This window comes from Aphelocoma coerulescens, chromosome 6 (genome assembly GCF_041296385.1).
Source record: "Aphelocoma coerulescens isolate FSJ_1873_10779 chromosome 6, UR_Acoe_1.0, whole genome shotgun sequence".
NCBI classification, from domain to species: domain Eukaryota; kingdom Metazoa; phylum Chordata; class Aves; order Passeriformes; family Corvidae; genus Aphelocoma; species Aphelocoma coerulescens.
This window is the reverse complement of record NC_091020.1, coordinates 24,110,554-24,131,300: the sequence shown is the minus strand read 5'-3', so window position 1 is coordinate 24,131,300 and position 20,747 is coordinate 24,110,554. Positions and strand designations below refer to the sequence as shown.

The following is a 20,747-nucleotide window of genomic DNA, read 5'->3' as shown; positions in this document are numbered from 1 at the left end:
TCTCTGACACGAAGCTCTTCCATTGCCGGGGGGAAGAGGATGGCGGCCACTGGCCCCAGTGGGAGGCAGTGGGAAGAGCAGGCAGTTTGACATTCACAGGCCTTACAATGGACAGGGTCCACTTCTGCAGCTGCTTTGTCCTCCCAGGAAGCCCAGTTTTGGGGTGACTTGACCTCGGATGCAGGCAACTCTTCTGCCTTCCTCTGAACAGCTGTATAGCCCAGCACAAACCCAGGAGACAGCCCCTCCAAACAATCCTGGCCCAAGACCTCAACCCTTCCCTGCAGAGCGCAAACCCAAGGGGCCGCAGGTCCCACAGCTCAACAACTACAAAGGCCTCCGAGCGCAGACCCCTTCCCTGGGGGGCCCCCCTGGCACCCAGAGGCTCCATCACTGCTTGGCTGGGAGGCCACCCAACATGTCTGCCACGGGGGGACCCCAGGCGGGAGGAGGAGCAGCGCCAGGATGGATTTTGTGTAGGTCCTACAAAAACACAGGGGAACACACATGGCGGGGGAGAGGGCAGCCGGGTGGTCCCTGGGCTGGGCAAACCCGGGTGTCCAGGATGGTTGGACTCACCCGGATCTCATTGCGGCGGATCTCCACGTCGCAGACCGAGTGTCCCTGGTGGGCCCCGCTGTAGTAGCAGCAGAACTGGCAGACGGCCACCTGCTCGGCCTCGCAGTGGTACAGGCGGTAGGCGTTGTGCTGGGGGCAGCTCCAGGCCCGCACGTCCTCTGCCTCCACCAGGAGATGCCCCCGGGCCGTGGAGGGCTGCTGCAGGTGAGTCTGGACGTGGGACTGGCAGCACGGAGCCTCACACCTCAAACAGATCTTCTGGGCAGGCAGTGGCGGGCCCCGGCGACAGAAGACGCAGTGCAGGACTGAGGAGGGCTTCTCCAGGTTGAGGGAGTTGAACTTCTCCACGATGTTGGTGAGCTTGAGGTTCTTCTCCAGGTTGGGCTTCTGGTTGTAGGCCTGGTTGCACTCCGGGCACCGCACCAAGCCCGACTCCTTGGCCCACGCCTCCCCGATGCAGCCCCGGCAGAAGTTGTGCTTGCAGGGCAGCTGGACCGGCTCCACAAAGACGTGCAGGCAAATGGGGCAGATGAGCTCCTCTTCGAAGCAGTTCTTCCAATTCTCGGCCATCTCTGCCGGCAGCTCTGGCGACGCTTCCCCCCAGCCGCTTTGGTCGCTCAGTGCGGTCTAGGGGCGGACGCCAGGGTCTGTCCTCCCTGGAAGGGGAAGGCTGAGGGTGAACGGACAGGCTCCCCCCTCCCCGCAGCACGCGCCATAAATAATAAACCGCAGCAGATCTTAAAATCGGGGATAAAATAAACCACAGAGCAGCACTCTAGGAATATCCGGCAAGAAAACGCAATGTCCCCATCGCTTTGTTAAAAAAACAACACAAACGGTTAATAAAACCCCAACACGATCCTGTTGGACTTACAGCCCAAAGTCCTAACCACCCCTAAAAGCCATTTGCTCCTTTTTACCCAAGAAGGTGAACTGAAACTTACCGAAGGTTGAAAAAAATCCATACAAAATCCAGCAGCAGAGTCCAAGTTCCATATAAAGCTCCTAAATTTAGCGCTCCGGATCAGATTTTTCTTTTCTTAGGTTTGCAACTGACATTCAATATTTTAAAGGGACTTTTGTCCCCCACCAAACCTGGCCAACAGCTGAGGGCACCGACTCGCTCGGGCTTTTTTTTCCCTTCCCTGTATTTCTCCTCCCTCTCCCCCTGATGGGAGTTGGGAATCAGAGTCTTTTAAAGGAAACAGATCAAAGGGTTAAGATCCAAAACGGGAAAAGGAGGAAGATTAAAAAAAAAAATAATAATAGCGACGATGACGATGGCGGAAAAACGAATTCTCTCTGCGGCCCCCGAGATTTGCTTCTAAATCGGAGGAGCAGCACGCAAAAAAAGGAAGAGGGAAAAAAAGACAAGACCGGGGGGGGGGGGGGGGGAAGAGAAGAAAAAAAAGCCCTCTCGCCTGCTTCGAGATTGCGAGGTCTTGAATGGGAGAGCTCGGTCATTCAGAGCAAACCCCAGCCCAGCACAGCCCGCCCAGCTCCTCCAACGCTCCCGGAGGGAGATGGGAGAGGGGACGGGCTTTGCCACGGGGGGAACTGAGCCCCGCGGACCCCAAATCAACCTGCTCCCACTTCCCACCAGGGCTGGGGGGAAAAAGGTGCCCGGAGGGGTCCGTCCTAGCCCGCTCTCATGGCCGGCCCGGGGGTCGCAAGCCCCCGACGGTAACAATGCTTTGGGTCGCAGGGACGCTGCCCGAGCCGGCGGCGGAGCGCTGCGTTCCCCGGCGCGGCCCCGCCGGGAAGGGGCGAGGCGGCGGCGGGCAGCCGGGAGGAGCCGGCCGGAGCGAGCGGTTCCGGGAGAGCCGAGTCAGCTCTCAGCCATCTTGAGCTGCCCGGCTGAGAACCGGCAGCGCGTTAAAAATAAAAATTAGAAAAAAAAAAAAAAAAAAAAAAAAAAGGGAAAAGGGTATTTAAAAAAAAAGAAATTATAAATAAAGTCACCAGAACAACCCCGCTCCCGGGAGCCACCTCCTCCGCCTGCCTGGCGAGGCTCTGAGGAGGGGCTGCGGGGCCAGGCGAGCCCGAGCCGAGCCGTCCCGTCCCGTCCCGGCGGGGCCGCTCAGCACAGCCCCCCGCGCCCGCCCCCGCCGCCTCCAGCCATCTTGGGGTCGCCCTGGGCGCCGGAGCCCCACGCCCCGGCTTCCTCCCGCCGCCCCCGGGGAGGCGGCCGCGGCCGGGGGGGGGTGGAGGGGGGGGGAACGAGGAGCGAGGCGGGTGGGGGCGCGGATCCCCGCAGCGGGGAGGGGAAGGGGGGCGGGGCGGTGCCTCGGGCTCAGCCCCGGCGCGGGGGGCCGGGGCGGCGGCGGCGGGGGGCGGGCGAGGCGGCCATGGGGGCGGCGGCCGCCGGGATCGATCAACCGGGGAAAGGGGTGCGGACGGGCGCGCCCCGCCCCGCTCGGGAGCCGGCCGGGGTGGGGGGGGGCGGAGCGGAGGCGCCGGTGCCGGTGGGTCTCGCCGGGCGCTGCCGCCGCCGCCGCCTCCGAGCTGCCGCTGCGCTGCGGCGGGCGCGGCCCCGCCCCGCCCGCGGGACCGCCCCGCGCGTCACCGGCACCGCCCCCGCCCCGCCCCGCGGCCGCGCCGCCGTAAAGGGGACACGGCCCGCGGTGGGGCCCGACACCGGCCTGCGCCGCTGCCTCCGAGGAGGCCGGGCTTGGGATGTCCCGTCTGGCCACTGCATCGGCCGTAGGGCCAGCAGCATCCTTACGCGGCCGGCACTGCTCAGGGTGCCAGTCTATAAAAAGACTCATTGCCCTGGAACCAGTGCACATCTGGGTCACAGCTGGCACTAGGTACCATCCTCATCGTTGTATACAGCTTCCTCGCAAGGGGAACTGGAGGGGCAGGCACTGATCTCTTCTCTCTTGCCACCAGTGGCAGGACTCGAGGAAATGGCCTGAAGTTGTGGCAGGGGAGGTTGAGATTGGATATTAGAAAAAGGTTCGGGTCGGGCACTGGAACAGGCTCCCCAAAGAGGTGATCACACCACCAAGCCTGCCTGAGCTCAAGAAGCATTTGGAAAACACTCTCAGGCACATTGAGGATGTGTAATTCTTCAGGCTGTCTTGTGCAGGCCAAGAGTTGGACCCAATGATCCTTGTGGGTCCCTTCCAACTCAGAATATTCTGTGATAAGTGCCCTCAAGAGCCTCCTGTCCCCTCTTGGCTGGCTTCTAGATGGGCTGTTACTTTGCACAGGACCATTTCAGGTGTGTTTCCTCCCTGTGCAGAGCAACGGCCGTTTGTTCCCTGGGGTCTTTCCCAAACCAGCAGCCCCAGCACCTTCTGCCAGAGCTCGGGGCACAGAGGTGTCTCTGTTAACAGCTCTCCCACCAAATGTTTCCGCAGCTGTTTTGTGGGACACTGTGTATCTAACCCCTGCCATATGTGCCAGGTCTCATAATAATATAGCATGTTGCTGGTGTAAATCCATTTCCCACTGACGAGCGTGTCAATGGCTCAAAACAAAGTATTTACATCAAAAAATGCTCAGGGTCCACAGTCAGGTTTATGGTGGAGTGACAAGAGAGCAAAGGCTCAGTCAGCGGCTTCGGGATCTGGCCCAAACCTGACCTTTGGGTGACGCTCTCTGATGGCAATTTGCCTCTGGGAGGGATTTAGCAGGAATTCCCCATCTGCGGCCTCAAAGCTACCGACCAAAACGTCTGGAGACACCACCCAGTAGCGTCTACTATAGCACCCCATATCCCCAGTGCCTTGGACCACCCGGGGCAGCTTGCTAGAGGGATGAGCATTCCACACCACTCCCAGTATGGGGATTATTCAGGTCTTTCCACACTGTGTTTTACAGGAGCCCCTGTGCCTAGGCAGGTCCTGCCAAGAGACACTCTGATAAGGAGACAGTGATGGCTTCTGCTCCAGGACTGGGGCTCACCCCATATCACCCCTCCATTCCTGCACACCCACTCCAGAGCTCCTGGGGCTCAAGTGCCAATTCCTGAAAAGGGAGCGGTTTGCCATGTAATTCCTGTGCCAGGCCTCAAAGCCCATGGGCTGTACCTCTCCTCCAGGGTTTTACAAGCCATCCGGCAGCCAGGACTGGTGGGAGCTGGGCAGGGCAGCGTGAGATGTGTCAGAACCGCAGTCGACTGGCGGAGGCCGTGTGGAGGCAAACCTCTCCTCGAAAAGTCAGCGCAAAACTATTCATGACTCTCACTTCTTTATAAACACACACAGTACCAGACAGCCTCCAGTGACAGCCACCATCCCCACCCCAGCCAGCTCAGGGCTCTTCTGCAGGGGCTTCTCAGGGCCCCTGTACTCCCACTGTGCTGGGGAAGCTGGTTGGTATTTAGCAGTACTTAAAAGTGGAAAGTGGATGGGATGGGGCTGAGCCAAGCTCAAAGATGCACCATACTCTTGGCTGGGAATCCCTCTGTCCTGGGACTGGCACTGGCCCTGCTGTCATCATACCCACATCTGGATGATGCCATCTCCCTGCCCATGCCAGGGAAACTCCCTTGGCAAGGGAAGCCCCAAAGCCAGGCTGGGCATTGCAGCCTTTCCACAACCAGCAGGAGCTGCCTGGAGGAAGGCTGTAGACAGGGCCCCCTCTGCCTACACAGCTCCCAGACCCCTTCCTGACAGTGCTGGGAGGCCGATGAACACCAGAAGGAGAAACTGCAGAAAATCTGCCCATGCTTTAGTCTGCCCTCCATCAGGATCTTGGTGTGGGTGTCCCAGCCGATGCCAAGGGGCCACAGAGGTGGTTTGTAGCTGAGTCCTGGTGTACATCCCTCAACCTCCCACAAGCCTCAGTCTTCCCAGCCACTGTCCGGCCATCATTCCCCTTTGCCAGCAGTCTCCTTTCAGCAGCCCTTAGTCCTGCTCTGGAAAGACCACTGCCTCTCCCCAGCCTCCCCAGTAAAGTATCAGCATCTCTGCTGAGCCCTCGATGAGCACTGACTGGACTGCAGGTACACCCTGCAGAGCCAGGATACTCAGGCACTCAATCTCACATTGAGGTGGCATTGCCTGGTACAGATGATGTCCCTGGGAGCAGAGATGAATTTGGCTGCTCTGCAGAGCCGAGGTACCAAACTCATTTTGTTGTTTAGGGCTTCAGACCCTTCTGAACTGATGGTAGAGGCAGGGTGTTTGCAGAGATTTACAGAGCAGTCGGTTGTTAAAGTGACACCATCCCTGTCTACCGCCACCCTCTCTTGGGAACACTCCTGAAGGCTCTGGCACCCAGCCCTGCACCTTCCTCAGAAGCCTTGAGCCCTCTGGAAGTGATACAAAGTGCTGTGTTTCTCCATTAACCAGTCATAGAAAAACCATCACTCCCCTTCTGTCCCCTTCCATGTCAGTCTGGTGAGGTGGCTTAGTGTGATGGAGAAAGCTCCCTCCACCCTCCTCCATGTGATTAACACGCTGAAGGCTTTCACTGAAGTTTAAGTTTTAAAGCTAGGTTTAAGGATGTAAGGAACATGCAGGGCGGCAACAGCCTGATTTCCAACGCTAAATCTGTCTGCTTATGGCCATCCCCTGTTCCTGTTTGGAGTGGAGGAGGAGGGAAACAGCCCCATGCAAAAGACACAACACAGAGGTCCCCATGGTCACCTGCTGACCCAGCCCAGGGCACACCACCAACATGCACCACTTGTGCTCAGCCATCCCATGGAGTCACACCTGTCCCTCACACACTGTCACCTGCCTGCTGTAGCATCCTCCCAGCCCAGCATCTGTTGGGAGAAGATGCACGTGTGTATATCTGGTGCATCTGCAGGGGAAACCCCCTGTCCTCTGACATGAATTAAACGGAACCAGAAGCAGGGTGTGCAGCCTGGTCCCCACAGCACACAAAGCAGGTTCCCAGCCCCCAGGCATTGGGATCCAGCGACACCCACGTCTGACACTGGAAGCTGGGAACAGGTCTGGAATGGTGTGCTGGGTGCAGGGATGGTTGATGCCATTGTTGCCCCGTGGGAGAGCCTTACCCTTGTGCAATGGGTGCGCAACTGGGGCTCCTCTTGGGGCAGAAATGCTGGGCTTTCTCCCCTCCTCCCCGACCCTAAAGCATGGGCCAAAGTGGATATTGAGGGCTGGCCAAGGGGGACTGCATGGCAGGGTGATGGAGGGGAGCTCTGCTTTGGTTTGAGCAAATCCGGGGTGGAACAGCCCAACCTGAGTTTGCACAGCCAAATCCAGGGGTGCACAGCCAGCCAGCCGTGGAGCAGGGATGACGCTCCAGGGCTCATCCCCTTGGGTGAGCTCGGGGTGCTGGTGGGTGCTGGTGAGCGTGGCAGCGGGTCCAGCAGCTGCGGGGCTGGAGCATGGGGAGCCGGACGAGGGCCGGTGTAGTTCCCTGCTTGGTGGGGTTTCTTTCTATGCAAATGCCTGGGAGCAGCTGCCCTGCCGGCGTGACTCATTTCCTGCTCTTGTGTCACATTCTGGTCAGGCCAGTTTGGCAAAGGCTTTCTTCTCTCCCTCCCTGGCTTCTCCTCCTTCTCTCCCCCACCGCCGAGGGCTGGGATGTGCATTTGCTCAGTCCCTGGCAGGATGAGGCAGGATTTTCAGGAAACTGCGTCAAAGCCACAAAACCTCCATATATATTCAAAAACCCCCAAAACAACCAAACAAAAAATCCAGCACAATTTTCTTTTATTCTTTTTTTCTGAGCATGATGGAGACTGGCGACCAGACAGGCTCCTCAGCTCTTCCCCCTCCTGGGGCGGCTCCTTCCCCGGAGACCCAGGGGACAGGACCTGGCAGAAAAGCTGTAGAAGTTTGCTGGGTGGACAAGGGGGAAAAAATGCAGCTTGGTCTCATTTTATCTTCTGCTGCCAGTGGAGAGGTGCTGCCAGAGCCGGGCTGCCAGTGGGCAGCCTTTAACAGGGGATGGCTGGTGAGAGCATCCGGGGGAGACACCATCCCTGGAATTTGCCTGACATTTCTTTTTCCTCAGCAGAGCTCTGGGGCAGCCTCACCACTGCACTCTGAAAAATGTACTGTATGGGGTTAAAAGTAACTCATTCATCTTAAAAGGGGTCTGGAAAGGATGGTAGCAAACGCCAGCAGACCCCAGTGAGGCGGGTCTCCCACCACAGGTCGGGGCAAGGGAAGGTGATGCTGGCAATGAATCCCTCTGGCTGCTCCCACAGTCCATCCAGGCTGGCATTGCCCAAAGCCCAGGCTGTGCCACAGGTAGAAAAGGCACTTTTTGAGGCATTTCCCACCTGATCTGTGTTGTAGGCCAGGATTTACAGCCTCCCAGGTGGCCCTTTAAGCCCTCCTGCCCCCGGGCTCTTGCTTTGCTGTGTCACCATCACATACACCCCTTGCTGTCCCCAGGGCCAGGGCAGAAAGCAGCAGCCCTTTGCCTTGAGCCTGTGGCCACCAGTGGCCCATTCCTCCCTCTGCACCAGCCCTTCCCCTGGTGCATCGATCTCTGGCACAGCATCCCACACCACAGTGGGGCATTTCCCTGAGGGAAAGATGGAGCTCCTCAGTGCTGCTAGCCCAGCAACAAGCTTGGGACATGAAGATGCCAGCCCCAAATCCAATCATGGGAGACAGGATGGGAGCAGGATACAATCCCACCACCTCCATTCCCATCTGCAGTTCGATTCAGCCACTCTCCCCCAGAAGGCCCCTGTGGTCCCTGCCCAGAACAAGGTGTAACCTTTGCAATCTTCACATCAATTTCTCAGCCTTCCTGTTCATTTTCTGCATGTTCTCTGCAATTCAATTTGGCTGCAGCCAAATGACCCAGTGCCACACACATGCTAAAAAGCCCCCTGCCGGGCAGCTCTTGGGCTTTCCTTTGAAGGGCAGAGCATCCAAAGCTGCCATGCCCTGTGCAGCTCCCAAACTCAAAGCCCCAAAGCCGAGTGGTGCCATGGAGCTCCAGTTTGGTGCAGCTGGGGGAAACTGAGGCAGGTGAGGGCAGGGGATTGCTCCAGAGCTGTGGCCCATGCACTCACTTCTGCTGGGGCTTAACTTCCTCTCAGAAAGCCTAAAGGTCTGTTTGCCCACAGTGAAGGGAAAAGCAGGAGGGCACTGGTATAAATTAGGCCAGGAAGCATTGCTAATAAACTGTCACTCCTGGTTGTGTAATCGGAGCAATTATGGGTTTAGGTCTTGTTAAGATACCAGGAAGGAAAACACGACCTGTCTGGGGGTAGGAGTGTGATGGCAAACAAAAAAGGAGGGTCCTGTTGACAGAAGGATGAAGCTGGTTTCATGTTGGAGGCATTTCTGTCTCATCGTGGTGCGTTGGCAGCCTGGGGCTTGAACAGACTCCTGTATGGGGAATCCAAGCAGTGGGTTCCCAGCTCTCTCTGTGCTCTCTCCTTCTCCTGGGCACCCCAGGGCTCCAGAGGCTCTAGGCAGGTGGTTTTAACCCCTCTGAAGTCTCCCTGTCCACGATCCACTCTGCTCAGCTCAGTGCTTGGTGTCCACTATCCCCCCACAGATCCTCCATTGGGGTCCAGTGGGGACCTGTGGGCAGCAGGGCCTGTGCTGGGCTCTGCCAGGAAAGCCTGGGAGAAATGCCCAAGCTCTTCCTGCTTCTGATGGCCCTCCTCTCCCTGTGGAGCTACCAGGCTTCCCTTGCTGCCCACCACCTTGTGCTGCCTACTGCACTGCTGGCAGCAAATACCTCTCTGTCCATCCCTCCCTGCTGCCAGTCTCTGAAGGGATGGTTGGCTGCTGCTGGAGGTCACCCACAGCCTGGCCAGAACAAACTCAGGGCTCTCCATGAACAAAACCTCAGGACCCTGACAAACCTATGGTGGGGGCACCCGCATCTCCTCCACGGGCGACAGGAGAGTGGGAGGCTCCTGGAGTGAATCCAGCTAATGCACAGCACTAAGGAGGGGCCATGGCACCTGGCAGCCAGGGTTAGCCTTTAACCACCCAAAACATGGCACAGAGGGAGAAGAAATTCTTGAGGCATCTATTAACATAAAAGGAGTCATACTTTATGTTCAGTCCCACTTATGGCTTATAAATGATTACTGCACCTTATAATAAATGGTTAATCAAGTGTTAGAGTCCAAACAAGTTGATGGGTTGCTTATTACCACAGTTTATAACCTTTTATGAATGCCTTCTGTCGATGTACTTATAAACATCCATACCACATACTTCTCGTGTCTTGACACGTTGGTCACATCTGTTTGAAGTTTATTAACTCTTGAGCTGCTCGCTAACGGCAGGCTGGAGGAATCCCGCTATTCTTCCCTATCGATCCATGCGGCTCAGAGGGCACACCTGCACCAGCTGAGGGGCAGTGTGGGCATCCCCCTTCATCCAAAAGAGGCTCCAGGCGAGCAGGATGCAGCTGCATCAGAAATAAGCTGGCAGCGGGGTGTTGCTCTCATGGGTGCATTTTCTTTTGGCCACCAGGACAAACAGCCAAGGGAAGTCAGTGGGAGATTCTTCCTCTCTTGAAGTCATTGAGCCGAGACAGGACGTCGTCCTGGGCCGCCCGCTTGAATCAAAACCACAAGTTATTGGGCTCAGCGCGAGGGGAGTTGGGGGAAATTCTCTGGTCTGCAAACACAGGAGGTAAAATGCGATGATTTAATGGGCTTTTCTGGACTAGAAACACATGAAAACATCCTTGGCCATTGCTGTTCCTGTGCAGCCGAAGCCCCCCTCCCACCATGTTGCATATAATGAAATGAAGCTTTCAACAAGCTGAATAATCAGAAAACAATTTTCCAATAAAATCATTCCCTGAAATCTCCTTTTAAGGCGAAGACTGGGATTCCCACTGCCGAGCTTGTTCCCAACACCTCACAGTATTGTTCGGCTGGCTGTGCTGGGGCTGGGCAGGCTGCCACACCGCCCTGTGCCCCTGGGGATGCTCCCTGTCACACAGCCCAGCCGCCCCTCCACTCCTGAGCCCCTTTGCCTTTATGTTTCTCCTTTTGCTGGAAGCTTCTGATAATCTTCCTGTTCAAAAATCAAGTGGGACATATGAAGTGCCATGGCCCTGTGCTTGCTCCAGCGTTTTTAACAGCCAGAGAAGGGATTTGTGCATTAAGCAGACAGGGATGATCCCAGCCCAGGTGACAAGTTGGGTTTCCCAGGTCATGTTGGCTTTGGACACTCCTGGAGATTTTTTAATATCTAACCATGCTTTTTCCTTTGCTCTCTGCTGTCCAGCCCTTCCAAAGTGGTTTTACCCCATCTCCAGCAGCAGGAGCATCTCCAGCACGGGACAGCCCTGCTCGTTGCCCTCCAGCAGGTTATGATTTGTGGCCAGAGTGTGGAAAGTCTGAGGAAATTATGGGAAAGGGCATTAAAAATACTCTTCCCCTGGGAAAAACAAAACCAAACCTGAGGTACACTTTTTTGGAAAGCCACCGTGGCAATGGCTGCTGCCTGAAATGAGGCTGCAGGCAGTGCTGCCCTATGGCAGGTGAGTGGTGGGGCATGGAGGGGACAGAGGGGACAAAGCCTGCACTGAGGCCACTCTGGCCGAGCTGCTGTGGCCTGTCCAAGCACTGCTTCAGTTCTTGTGAGCTATGAGGTGACAGGGCAAGGTAAGGCCATTTTTTTACCCAGTGCTAACCCTGCCTGACAGCAGGAACAGTTGTTCCAAAAACTATCTGGAGAAGCTGGAGGTTTTGGGCACACCATGGATGCCTAGACAGGGAACTGGGGCATGCAGGGGGCTTCCCTACAGTCTCCTCCCACTCCTGCCAGGTCCTGGTTTCCTCAGCCAGACCTGAGGCTGTGACAAGCAATGGAACAAGGCTTGCTGGCTCCCTGGTGTCCCCAGAGCTTGGCTGTGGGGCTGGGGGTGCTTGTCCTGTGCTGGAGTGATGCAGCAGGATCTGGCCAAGCCTGGCTGCTCCGGGACCCTCTCCGGTCATGGCTTGGCCACAGGGCCCCCAGGAGCACTGGGTGTTAACGTGTTGGATCCTGTGCACTGGGTTGTGTCAGGAGCTTTTTGCTGCACCGAGGTGCTGCTGTGGCCAGCTGTGCCACAAACATTAGCTGGGAGAGACAGCAAGGAGGAAAGAAATGAGGGAAAAAGAAGGGAAAAAGAAAAATCCAAAGGGACCTGTTGCACTGGTCCCCTGTGAGCCTGCATTTCTGGGTGTTGTAGGACACATCCTTGTGGTCCAGAGGGCTAAAGCATGGAAAATATCTCCTTCCCATGCCTGCAACATCCTGCCGTGGGCTAGGGGACATGCCATGGGATGGGGATGTGCCATGGGAAGGGACATGCTGTGGGGATGATGCTTTGGGAGGGGGCTGGGGGTCAGAACTATCCCTGGGTACCCAAGTCCAGCCATGTTGGCTCTGTCCTGGGTGGGCAGGGAGCACCATGGGAGAAGGAGCTCCTTGCCATGGGGGATGGTCCCTTGATCCACCCATGGGGGCCCATCTCCCATCCCACCCCATCTCCCTCTTCAGCTTCACAGGTGCACCCTCTTCCCCATTGAGGCTCCCAGGCACTGCCATTCACTTTTCAGATGGGAAATGAGCCCCAGCCCTCTCTCCACACTCCAGAAAAAAAACACCAAGAGAGGAGTGAAATAAACAAACAAATCCCTTCCCTCTCCTGGCTTGGCATCTGCTCACAGCCCTTCCATTATTAATTAGAGAAGCTGCCGGCATTATTAGCAACAAACCGCTCCTAATGAAGTTCAGAGCCGCAGATCCAGGAGGGGCTCCCAGACACTGCTTTTCAGAAACCTTAATTAAATTCACTGCCCGAAGGTGCTTTTGGCTGGGGTGGAGGCAGAGTGGTGAGGCTGCCCAGGCTGGGCATGGCCATGCTGGGCCTTGGGGGAAGGGTGCCAGCAGGAGAAGGGCACCCCACTGTGCCACAGCTCCACGGTCCCCTCTGGATTTGGGGCTGAACAGAGGCATTAGCTGGGATGCACTGCTGCAAAGGGGGACTGCCTGGCCACCACAGGAAAGGCAAAAGTGGATTGTTTAATTCATTAATTAAATTAACCAAGTGGCTGGCGATGAGGGTTCCCAGCACTACGTGGGGTCCCTTGCTGGTCTGGCTCTGCCGTCCTTGCTGAGATGTTCTAAAGGGGCGGCCCTGTGCTTGCATATGCTTCAAAAACTGGGAAGGCAAGAGGTGTGAGGAGGTCTTGGGCCAAAGAACCAGCTATGGGTGGCCTCTCTCCCCACAAGCCCCTGTCTGGGTAAATAACCTCACTGGGGAACCCAGCTGACCAAGATTTCCTCAAGGGAGATGGTGAAACCTGGCCAAGCTGCGGTGATGTTCTCTTTGGCATGTCCAGCAGGGGCTGTTCTGCACTGGCAGAGCTTGGACATGCCACTGCTTTGCATTGGGGCTGGGACAGTTTGTGTCTGGATGCAGCTGTGGGACAGGTTCTTAGGGAAAGGATGGTTTTCACTCCAAACTTCAAAGGAAAAGAAATCCTCACAGAAACCCTTTCTGCCGATTGCTCCCTTTTTGATGCAGGGCGGGCTGAGATAACACCTGCAAAGAGCAAGAGCAAAACCTGCCTAAAGCTGGATTTTGGCTCTATGCATCCTCTCCTTTCCCTGTCATCCTTCCTCTGAGCACTGTGATCTCCCTTCCCCCTCTGCCCAGATATTCCACCCTTCTCTCTGGCCTTAAAGGCATTTATTACTGAGGAGTGTAAAAAGATTACTGCAAAATCGTTCTGCGTTACTGGGAAATCATTGCAACATTAGCTCAGTAATATTTTTTCATAAGTGTTTGCTGTGTCTCTTCTCCGACATATTCGGTCTCTGTGCACACATCCACACCCCCACAAATCCCACTGAAGCCAGGAGGCACTTGGCAGAGCACAGGAACACGGATCTGACCTGACACTCACCCCAGCTCCCTCCTTCCGCTGCCGGTGGACGAGGTTGCCATCCCTCGGCCAACTGGCTGCATCCTTGGACCCACGTGCAAACACTCCCCATTCCAGCTTGTGCAAATAGCATGGAAAACCCTGGCTGTCAGGGCACTCGGGCTGCCTTGACTCAAGGGGTTTTACCAGCAGATGTTCATGGAAGATGCTGAACCTGGCAGGTCCTGGGACCAGTCCCTTTGCTGACTTTTTCTGGGAAAAAAGATCCCTTTCCCTCCCACACTAGTACTCCTGAGGTCTGGGCAAGAGACTCTGTTTCCCTGGGAGCAGAGCAAGAAGGTGTCAGTGAGGAGAAGGAGCTGCCAAAGGAGTCGCAGAGCCGATCAGGAGACAGTCAGTTCCACCGTGTTGCCCGCAGAGAAGGACACTGACCATTCTGCAAATACCTTTAATGCACTTAGAATACACGGGAGGAAAAAAAAAAGTTTAGTGATTCACAAAAATATTACAAAAAGTCATGTGCAGGCGAAACACACCCAGCACTGCAATAACAATGTAAGAATTTACATTAGAAACTAATATAAAATATTTAAAAACCTCTGCTAGTTTAGCTTTCCATTTGTCTTTTGTCTTTTATAAAAAAAAGGAAGAGGGGAGAGGGAAGAAAGGCCATCTACAAGGTACGGGTACACCGGCCACAGAAACACAGGCTCCTTCCAGCCCCCTGTCAGGAGTGTCCTGGGGCTCCTCCATCCACATGACCCCTGCGCCCACAGACCACACACACACACACACACAGAGACACAGACATACGGCTGAAGTACTGACAGGTTCACCTCTGGGCTGCAAGGACAGCCCCAGCGGTCAGGGTTCGCTGTGGTCCCAGTCACCCATGTGTCCCCTGCCCTGGGAACCTTGCCTTTGCTCCAGGATTTGCGAAACCATTCAGCACACAAAACAAGTAGTGTCCCCAGTGAGAGACAAAACCTCCATCCCTTTAAAAAAAGGGAAAAGTTGGTGTGTCCAGCCTGGGCTGGACAACAGAAGGGTTTTGAAAGACTAAGCATGGGTTTGGAGCATGACCATGGCTAAACTCAGAGTACCAGGACTACAGGGCTGGCTGGGTGCAAGAAGCATCCCAGTGTGGGGGCCAGGGCATCACTACAAGCCCCTCATGGGATGCTGCCTGCTTCCATGGGGCTGCAAATTCCCACTTTGGGGAAAGCCAAAAGCCCAGAGGCCCCCCTGCCCGTGATCAGTCCCTACCAGGACAACATGGCCACTCATACCCACCTCCCCTTCCTCAGCCCCTGTGGGTTTTGCATCCCGCTTGCTTCTGCAGGAAGAACGGCACAGGAGCCTCATCACCAGCACCACAGAGCCCTTCTGCTCCCATCCTGCTCGGGGCATTGTCAGTGTGCCGTGTTTATGTAGGACCCACCACATACGGTGACAGCTCAGTCCCTCCCACCCTCGCCGCTCGTGCAATGGAGAGTTTCCGGAGCCGCACTTTCGCTGCAGTTGGGCCCCAGGGAAAGGAACAAAGGAGCCATTTTCATCTCCAGCCTCGTTGGGAGTGGAGGGAGAGGGCAAGAGAAAAGACCAGTGTTTGCAAAACACGACAATCAGCAGGAAATTTTCCTGTGGCTTTTCGAGGTTGGGTTTTTTTCTCTCTCTCTTCATCTTTTTAAAGAGGGCAGGCACAGCATCAGGACAGTTTAAAAACAACCAGGCCACATCTGCCATGTGCAGCCCTTCCTGGGCTGATATTCTTCTCCTGCTATTGGGGCTCCACGAGCCAAATGGTGAACGATGCCGTGATTTTCCAGTGAGGGAAAGGGATGGGGCAGCCCCTTCACAGCAGACTAGAAATGATGTTTGTGAACTGATGTGCCACTTATGATGATTTTATGGTCTGTCAGCAACTTTAGGGGAAACAGAATCATGGTAGAAATGAAGAGGTGGTGAAGCACGATACACGACAGGTTCACTGTCTGAGAGACAAGTCGATATGGGACCAGGTTTAAAACACATTTGCAACCTCAGGCCTATTCTCCATTTGAAATTTTGGACTCGTGTCAAACACAAGGGTTGGGTTTTTTTAAAAGAAAAGAGAACAAGCAGATGCTGCACAACAGAAGAAAATGTTATAAAAATAGTAGGTTGAAACAGAGCTTGTTAGGTTGAGAGCCCTAAATCCAGCTTTAAAACCTTAAGAGGTGAACCTCACAGGCAAATGTGGATTTTCAGATTGTTTTGGATACAGTCTGGCTGCTGTGCAGGCTGGCATTTATCAATAGGGACAGATGCACAGAAAGGAATTCTTGGTTGCTCGACAGTTCATCTGCCCTTGCAGCTTCACTCACAGGAAAAATTAAGGCACAATGTGTTCTCTCAAGGGAGGGCAGTCACTTAGAGGACCAAGTCCCTGAGAGGTGGAAGGGCTCTCCTGGTACTGGAGCCCCTCCTCACCTGGCTGCAAAAGAGCAGGGGTTGAAGCCCAAGACTTGATACAGTGGAGCCAGAAGGTGCAAGGCCATGGGCTAGGGGAAAATTGGACACATGGGTCTAAGGGTTTCCTCTGGCCTGAAGCTTTTCTCCCCACCTGACGTGATGCTGCCTTGCCCTGGCCAGATACAAGCTGGAGAAGCAGGACATGGACTCTGGATGCCAACCTAGGAGGAGGGAAGAGCCAAGCATTGCTTTCAAGTGTTTTAGATTTTTAAAAAATATTTCTATTGGTCCCAGATGAAAAACAACACAACCCTCACTTCTCCCAAGACCATTTGATGACCTGATAGTGTAATTTCAAAAGCCACCCAAGAGCAACTGAATATTTGAAGTGAAGAGCTTCAGAATATAATTTCAAATCACTGTTGGCAATTCCATATAGAGTAAAACCAATATATACCGTCCTCAAAGAATTAGACACAGCAGGCACCACCTATCTAAGCCACTGAAAATACGGTCACAGCAGCTACAAGACTGACTGCTCTGCTCAGATCACACCCTACATACTTTAATACTGAAATTATACATTCCTTGTCCTGTTTTTAATCAGAAATTGAGAAAGAGAGAGTAGCCCTGGCTTTTAGGACTTCTCCTGTTTCAGAATTGCTGTCACATGTTGGATTTTCAAGGCTGTTCATCTTTCCAAATATCCGAATTGACCTGCATTGCCAGATTTCTTCAGGAGGGAGAAAGCCTGTACTCACTGCCTCTAAACTGCTTTCATTTCCATCCAGGTCACTGTCTTTGGCCAACACAAGCCTCACAGGTTTTGGTTCCATACAAACCTGCTTCAGGCCTTCTACACAACCTAGAAGAAATCAGCACCAGTGCACCTACTGTCTCAGCAGGTTTGGGCTAGAAAAACACCATGGCATTTATTAACACTGATGCACTTCCCTCTTTCAAACTACTTGCTCGCTAAAATACAAAGGTTTCTTTTCCATTTCTTTCACACACAGACATGTCCTCTTGCCCCAAGAAGAAAATAACCAAACTTCACATCTCATTTACTCGCCAGTGAGCAAGCCTTTGGCACAGTTGCAAACTTGATGTGAATCATGAGGGGATGTCCTGTGGGTGCACAGCTCTCCACGATACTGAGTAACTGCAACTTTCTTACTCCTAGATAACTTGCTGAGAGGCAGCGACACAACCAGGGAGCTTACGGGCTGACTTCCACCAGCTTCTCCTAGTTGCTCTAACAATAAGATACAGAATTCTATTTTAGCAATTATTTGTCTAATATTTCCCCCCTTACCTAAATAGGAAGATTTCACTTCCTTCCCTTCAAGCCTTCCCCCCCTCAATTGTTATGTGGCTACCAGCAAAGATCTGTGAGAAAGTGTCTCAGAAATAGAGATTTCTGGCATGCCACCTGTTCATAACTCAAATACACAGAACTATATATAAATACATGACATGGAACAAAAATACACACACACACAAGGATACTGGGTGGATTATCACATGCATTCAGTGTGCTCCCTCTGAAGTCAATGGAAACCCAGCCCAGAGCGTCTGATGAGAGTAAATATGGTGAGGAAAACACTTGCATGAGAAAGGCAGAACTGGAGCACAAGCCAGCTTGGAGGAGGTGCTTTCCCTGCATACAGCACCACATCCCTGCCGTGATGGCTCGAAGAGTTCACAGGGCAGGAGGTCCCAAGCTTTCCAGATGTGTGTCAGAGCCCAGAGAGGGTCTGATGGACTTCTCTCTGCCATGTGCTGATCTCTGCAGGAACAGCAACAATTGACCTTCCAAATGTCCCTTCTCCAAAAAGATGTGGATTTTAAGCTCCTTTTAATGAGAGCTAGCATCTGGAAACGAGGAAGAGCAGCCAGCACCGTGGCAACAGGCCAGCTCTGCTGCGGCACCCCCAGCAAGCTCGTACAAGAGCATCCATGGGCTACTGTTGGATGGCTTTGGGACAAAATTGTAATTGCTGCCCTTGCCTTTCCCCCACTGCCACAATCATCTGTTTGCCCATTATCTTGAGGTGGGACACTTGGGCACATTGTTTTTGAAGCTGGACTAGTAGGTTTTCATGCCACTTTCTCACCCACGCTATGCCCTGCACATACATCTACAGTGCAGAAGGGATGCTTAGCGCTAACCAGGACAATGAAAACTGGCCAAGAGATCCCATGGATGAATGCAGCCTGCCACAGCACAGAAATCACTCTGGCTGGCACATGCAGATATCTGAAAGTTTGTTCTTTCACAGCAGGATTTTAAGATGATCCTCTGAGTTCAGACAAAATGACAAACTCATTTACATGTAAATTGCTTTCATAGCTTTGCAGAAAGGAAGGTTCTGCAGAGCAGTGTTGGACCCTGCATTTGGCCTGCCTTAAATTATAATATAAAAACAATTATAATAATACAAATACTACTTTGTACACAAAGCACGCCCTCCCCTGCAAACCCTGGCATGCTTCGGTAGGTCCTACAGCCCTCTAGTCAACAGTCACCCTCTCTGCACAGAGAGACATTGAGTGACTCGCCTGAGGCCACAGAGGAATTCTGTAGCAAGTCCAAGGAAAGCTTTGTGGCTCCTAGCTCTGCTTCTTGACCAACATTAACCGGCCTCAAATATATGCAGAAAACATCAAAGCTGACTGTGCTGGGAAGAAATTAAATCAGAAAACAAACAGAAAACCAACCCTGGGGTACTGTGAGGCATCCTGGACTTTGCTGTTTGATATGGGGAGTTAAGTGTTAAAAGCTTTTGTTATACTTGTATTAGGATCACACAGCAACTGCGCATAAACCACCAAGTTATCTTGTAGGCAGAAAGGGGTGGAAGGAAAGCTGCACCTCCCCTGACAAGGAGTGAAGAGTTGTCACCAAAAGACAATGGGCAGAGGAAGGCTGGGGAATATGCATCAGAAACAACCTGCAGCAGCAGCAGGGGGTAAAGCCTGCGGTGGTTTGCTGCAGCGTACCCACAGGGCCAGCAGCTGATGCAGAGACACAACCTGGCACTGCAGAGACCGGCTCCTCTGCACGTTTTGCTCCAAGGAGGAAGCCACAGGGATCTAGAGAGAGCGTCTTTTCACACTGGTTTTGATGCTTTACAGTTCAAACCTATCTGAAAAAAGGAAGGTCAGCAATAAGAGCCACCACAGCAAAGCTAGAGGGGAAAATGGAGCTGCACTAGGGCACAACCCTGCTGGAACAGGGAGAATAGTTGGCTTCATTGAGGCCGAGTCTCCTCTCTGTTATGCCAGGGCAGCAGAGATCTCCACTTCATAAGCTTTCAAGCAGCCCCCTATCCTGCAGAGCTGCCGAAGTTGTCCCTGTGAACAAATGATCCTTTCTAGCTTCTCAAATTCTGTACAATAGCAAGGAAAAAATACTTGACAGTATCTCTTTAAAGATAAACACACTGTAAACAGGAGATCTCCCCCGCCCCGGTAGCTTTCTTCCTCCTGCTTGTGCAAAACCAGAGGTTGTGACCTTCCCTGGGGTTCAGGCACAAGGACAGGATGCACGAGAATAAAGTTGCCTCTGTTTGCAGCGATACCATAGCTAATAGCACCAAGACCAACACTTAAAAAACATGCCTAATTTGAGGGCAGGGAGGACCTGGATTTGTTTTTCTTGACTGAACTAGAAAGTTCATCTTTAAATCTGTTCAGCTTCAAGCATGTGAGCTTTTGGCCTCCTTTAAACAGGGGAAATACCATTCCGTTTCTGAAAAGAGAAAAAAAAATAGCACATGGAAGAACAGTTCTGCAGTCAGTAAAAGTTTGGCTAACAAAAGGACTCCAGAGTCACGTAAAGAACATTTAATCCATGGATTATAGGCTCGCACCTGGCAGAAATGTATGTGTAAATACAGGCGTGCAGAGTGTCTACACCCTGGGCTAAGGCAGAGGGGAGTTCTGCAGCTAGGAGAGAGAAAGGATTCTTACTACTAATTTTCATAGTTAAATATTTCTCACTCACACTCACACATACGCAGGCTGTTCCCAGAGAGTTCAGCCTTGGGAAGGATAAAGGAAAGGGCTCAGTTCAGTCTGGGCTGGTGCTGAGTAGCTCCTCTTCTGTTTGCAGTGGTTGTGCAGCAAACTCTTTTTATTTGCAGGCAGAGTTTTTACTGCATTAATTATCCTGTGAGTCACTGGGTAATGGACAGTAACTTGGCTCTCCCAGTTGTTAGAAGAGTGTAATTCAGCTCTAATGCAGTGGGTTGTCGAACACGGCATCTGGCAAGATGGAAACTTTCAGTTTCTTTTCAGGCCAGCTGTACTCCTTTGGAAGTTTAAACTGTAAGACAGTAAAGACAACCAGTTAATGTGTATCATTGCAATCTGCACAGAAAAAACAAAATTGTTGCAAAGGCAGGCAGCCCCATGTTATTATTATTTTTTAAAACAAGAGGCCACTAAGAAAACATTTCCCCATCAGTATGTTTTGGACAGCAGTGGACATTAGATAATGTGGCCTGTCTCAGCTGCCAAAGGAAAGTTCTGAGCTTTCAGCCCAAGTGCTGTTTATTTCATCAGATGAATTTTGGAGGGTTTCTCCCCCCATCACCATTTCCCCTTCCCAACCTCTGTGAAGATTTGCAGCAGAAGTGCCTTCCCTCCTATCTAACCATGTCCCTCTCCTTTCACCCAGGCCAGCCCCCAGAGCCCACATTTGCTTTAAAGGGAGACTTAGGGCAGCTCTCAAACCCCTCCTCATTCAGGGTGGAATGTAGGTGAGCCATCACAGCTCTGTTGGGTGCCAGGCAAACTGTGCTGCCCTGGCTGGGGAGAGCCAATGTGCCTGCACAGCATTCCTGCTCCAGTCCTTCCCATCTCTGGCACAAAGGCCTCGCAGAGCTGTACAACGCCTTGTGCT

The 20,747-nt window shown here is 53.4% G+C and overlaps 2 protein-coding genes across 3 annotated transcripts in view; both read right to left on the bottom strand.

Annotated features, from left to right (window-relative positions):
- The window catches only part of TRIM8 (tripartite motif containing 8), a 29,723-nt gene extending 27,755 nt beyond the window's left edge, over nucleotides 1–1,968 (bottom strand). The window contains exons 1-2 of the mRNA XM_069019905.1: nucleotides 1,524–1,968; nucleotides 580–1,235 (exon numbers count right to left, since the gene is read on the bottom strand). Of these exons, the coding sequence (XP_068876006.1) occupies nucleotides 580–1,149 (570 nt within the window). The 5' untranslated portion in view covers nucleotides 1,150–1,235; nucleotides 1,524–1,968. The remainder of the gene's footprint in view (nucleotides 1–579; nucleotides 1,236–1,523) is intronic.
- An 11,850-nt stretch (nucleotides 1,969–13,818) lies between these two features.
- Nucleotides 13,819–20,747, bottom strand: part of SUFU (SUFU negative regulator of hedgehog signaling) — a 91,380-nt gene continuing 84,451 nt past the window's right edge. For both annotated transcript variants that reach the window (XM_069019902.1, XM_069019904.1), the window contains exon 12: nucleotides 13,819–20,168. In XM_069019902.1, coding sequence (XP_068876003.1) covers nucleotides 20,079–20,168 — 90 coding nt within the window. In that variant the 3' untranslated portion in view covers nucleotides 13,819–20,078. The remainder of the gene's footprint in view (nucleotides 20,169–20,747) is intronic.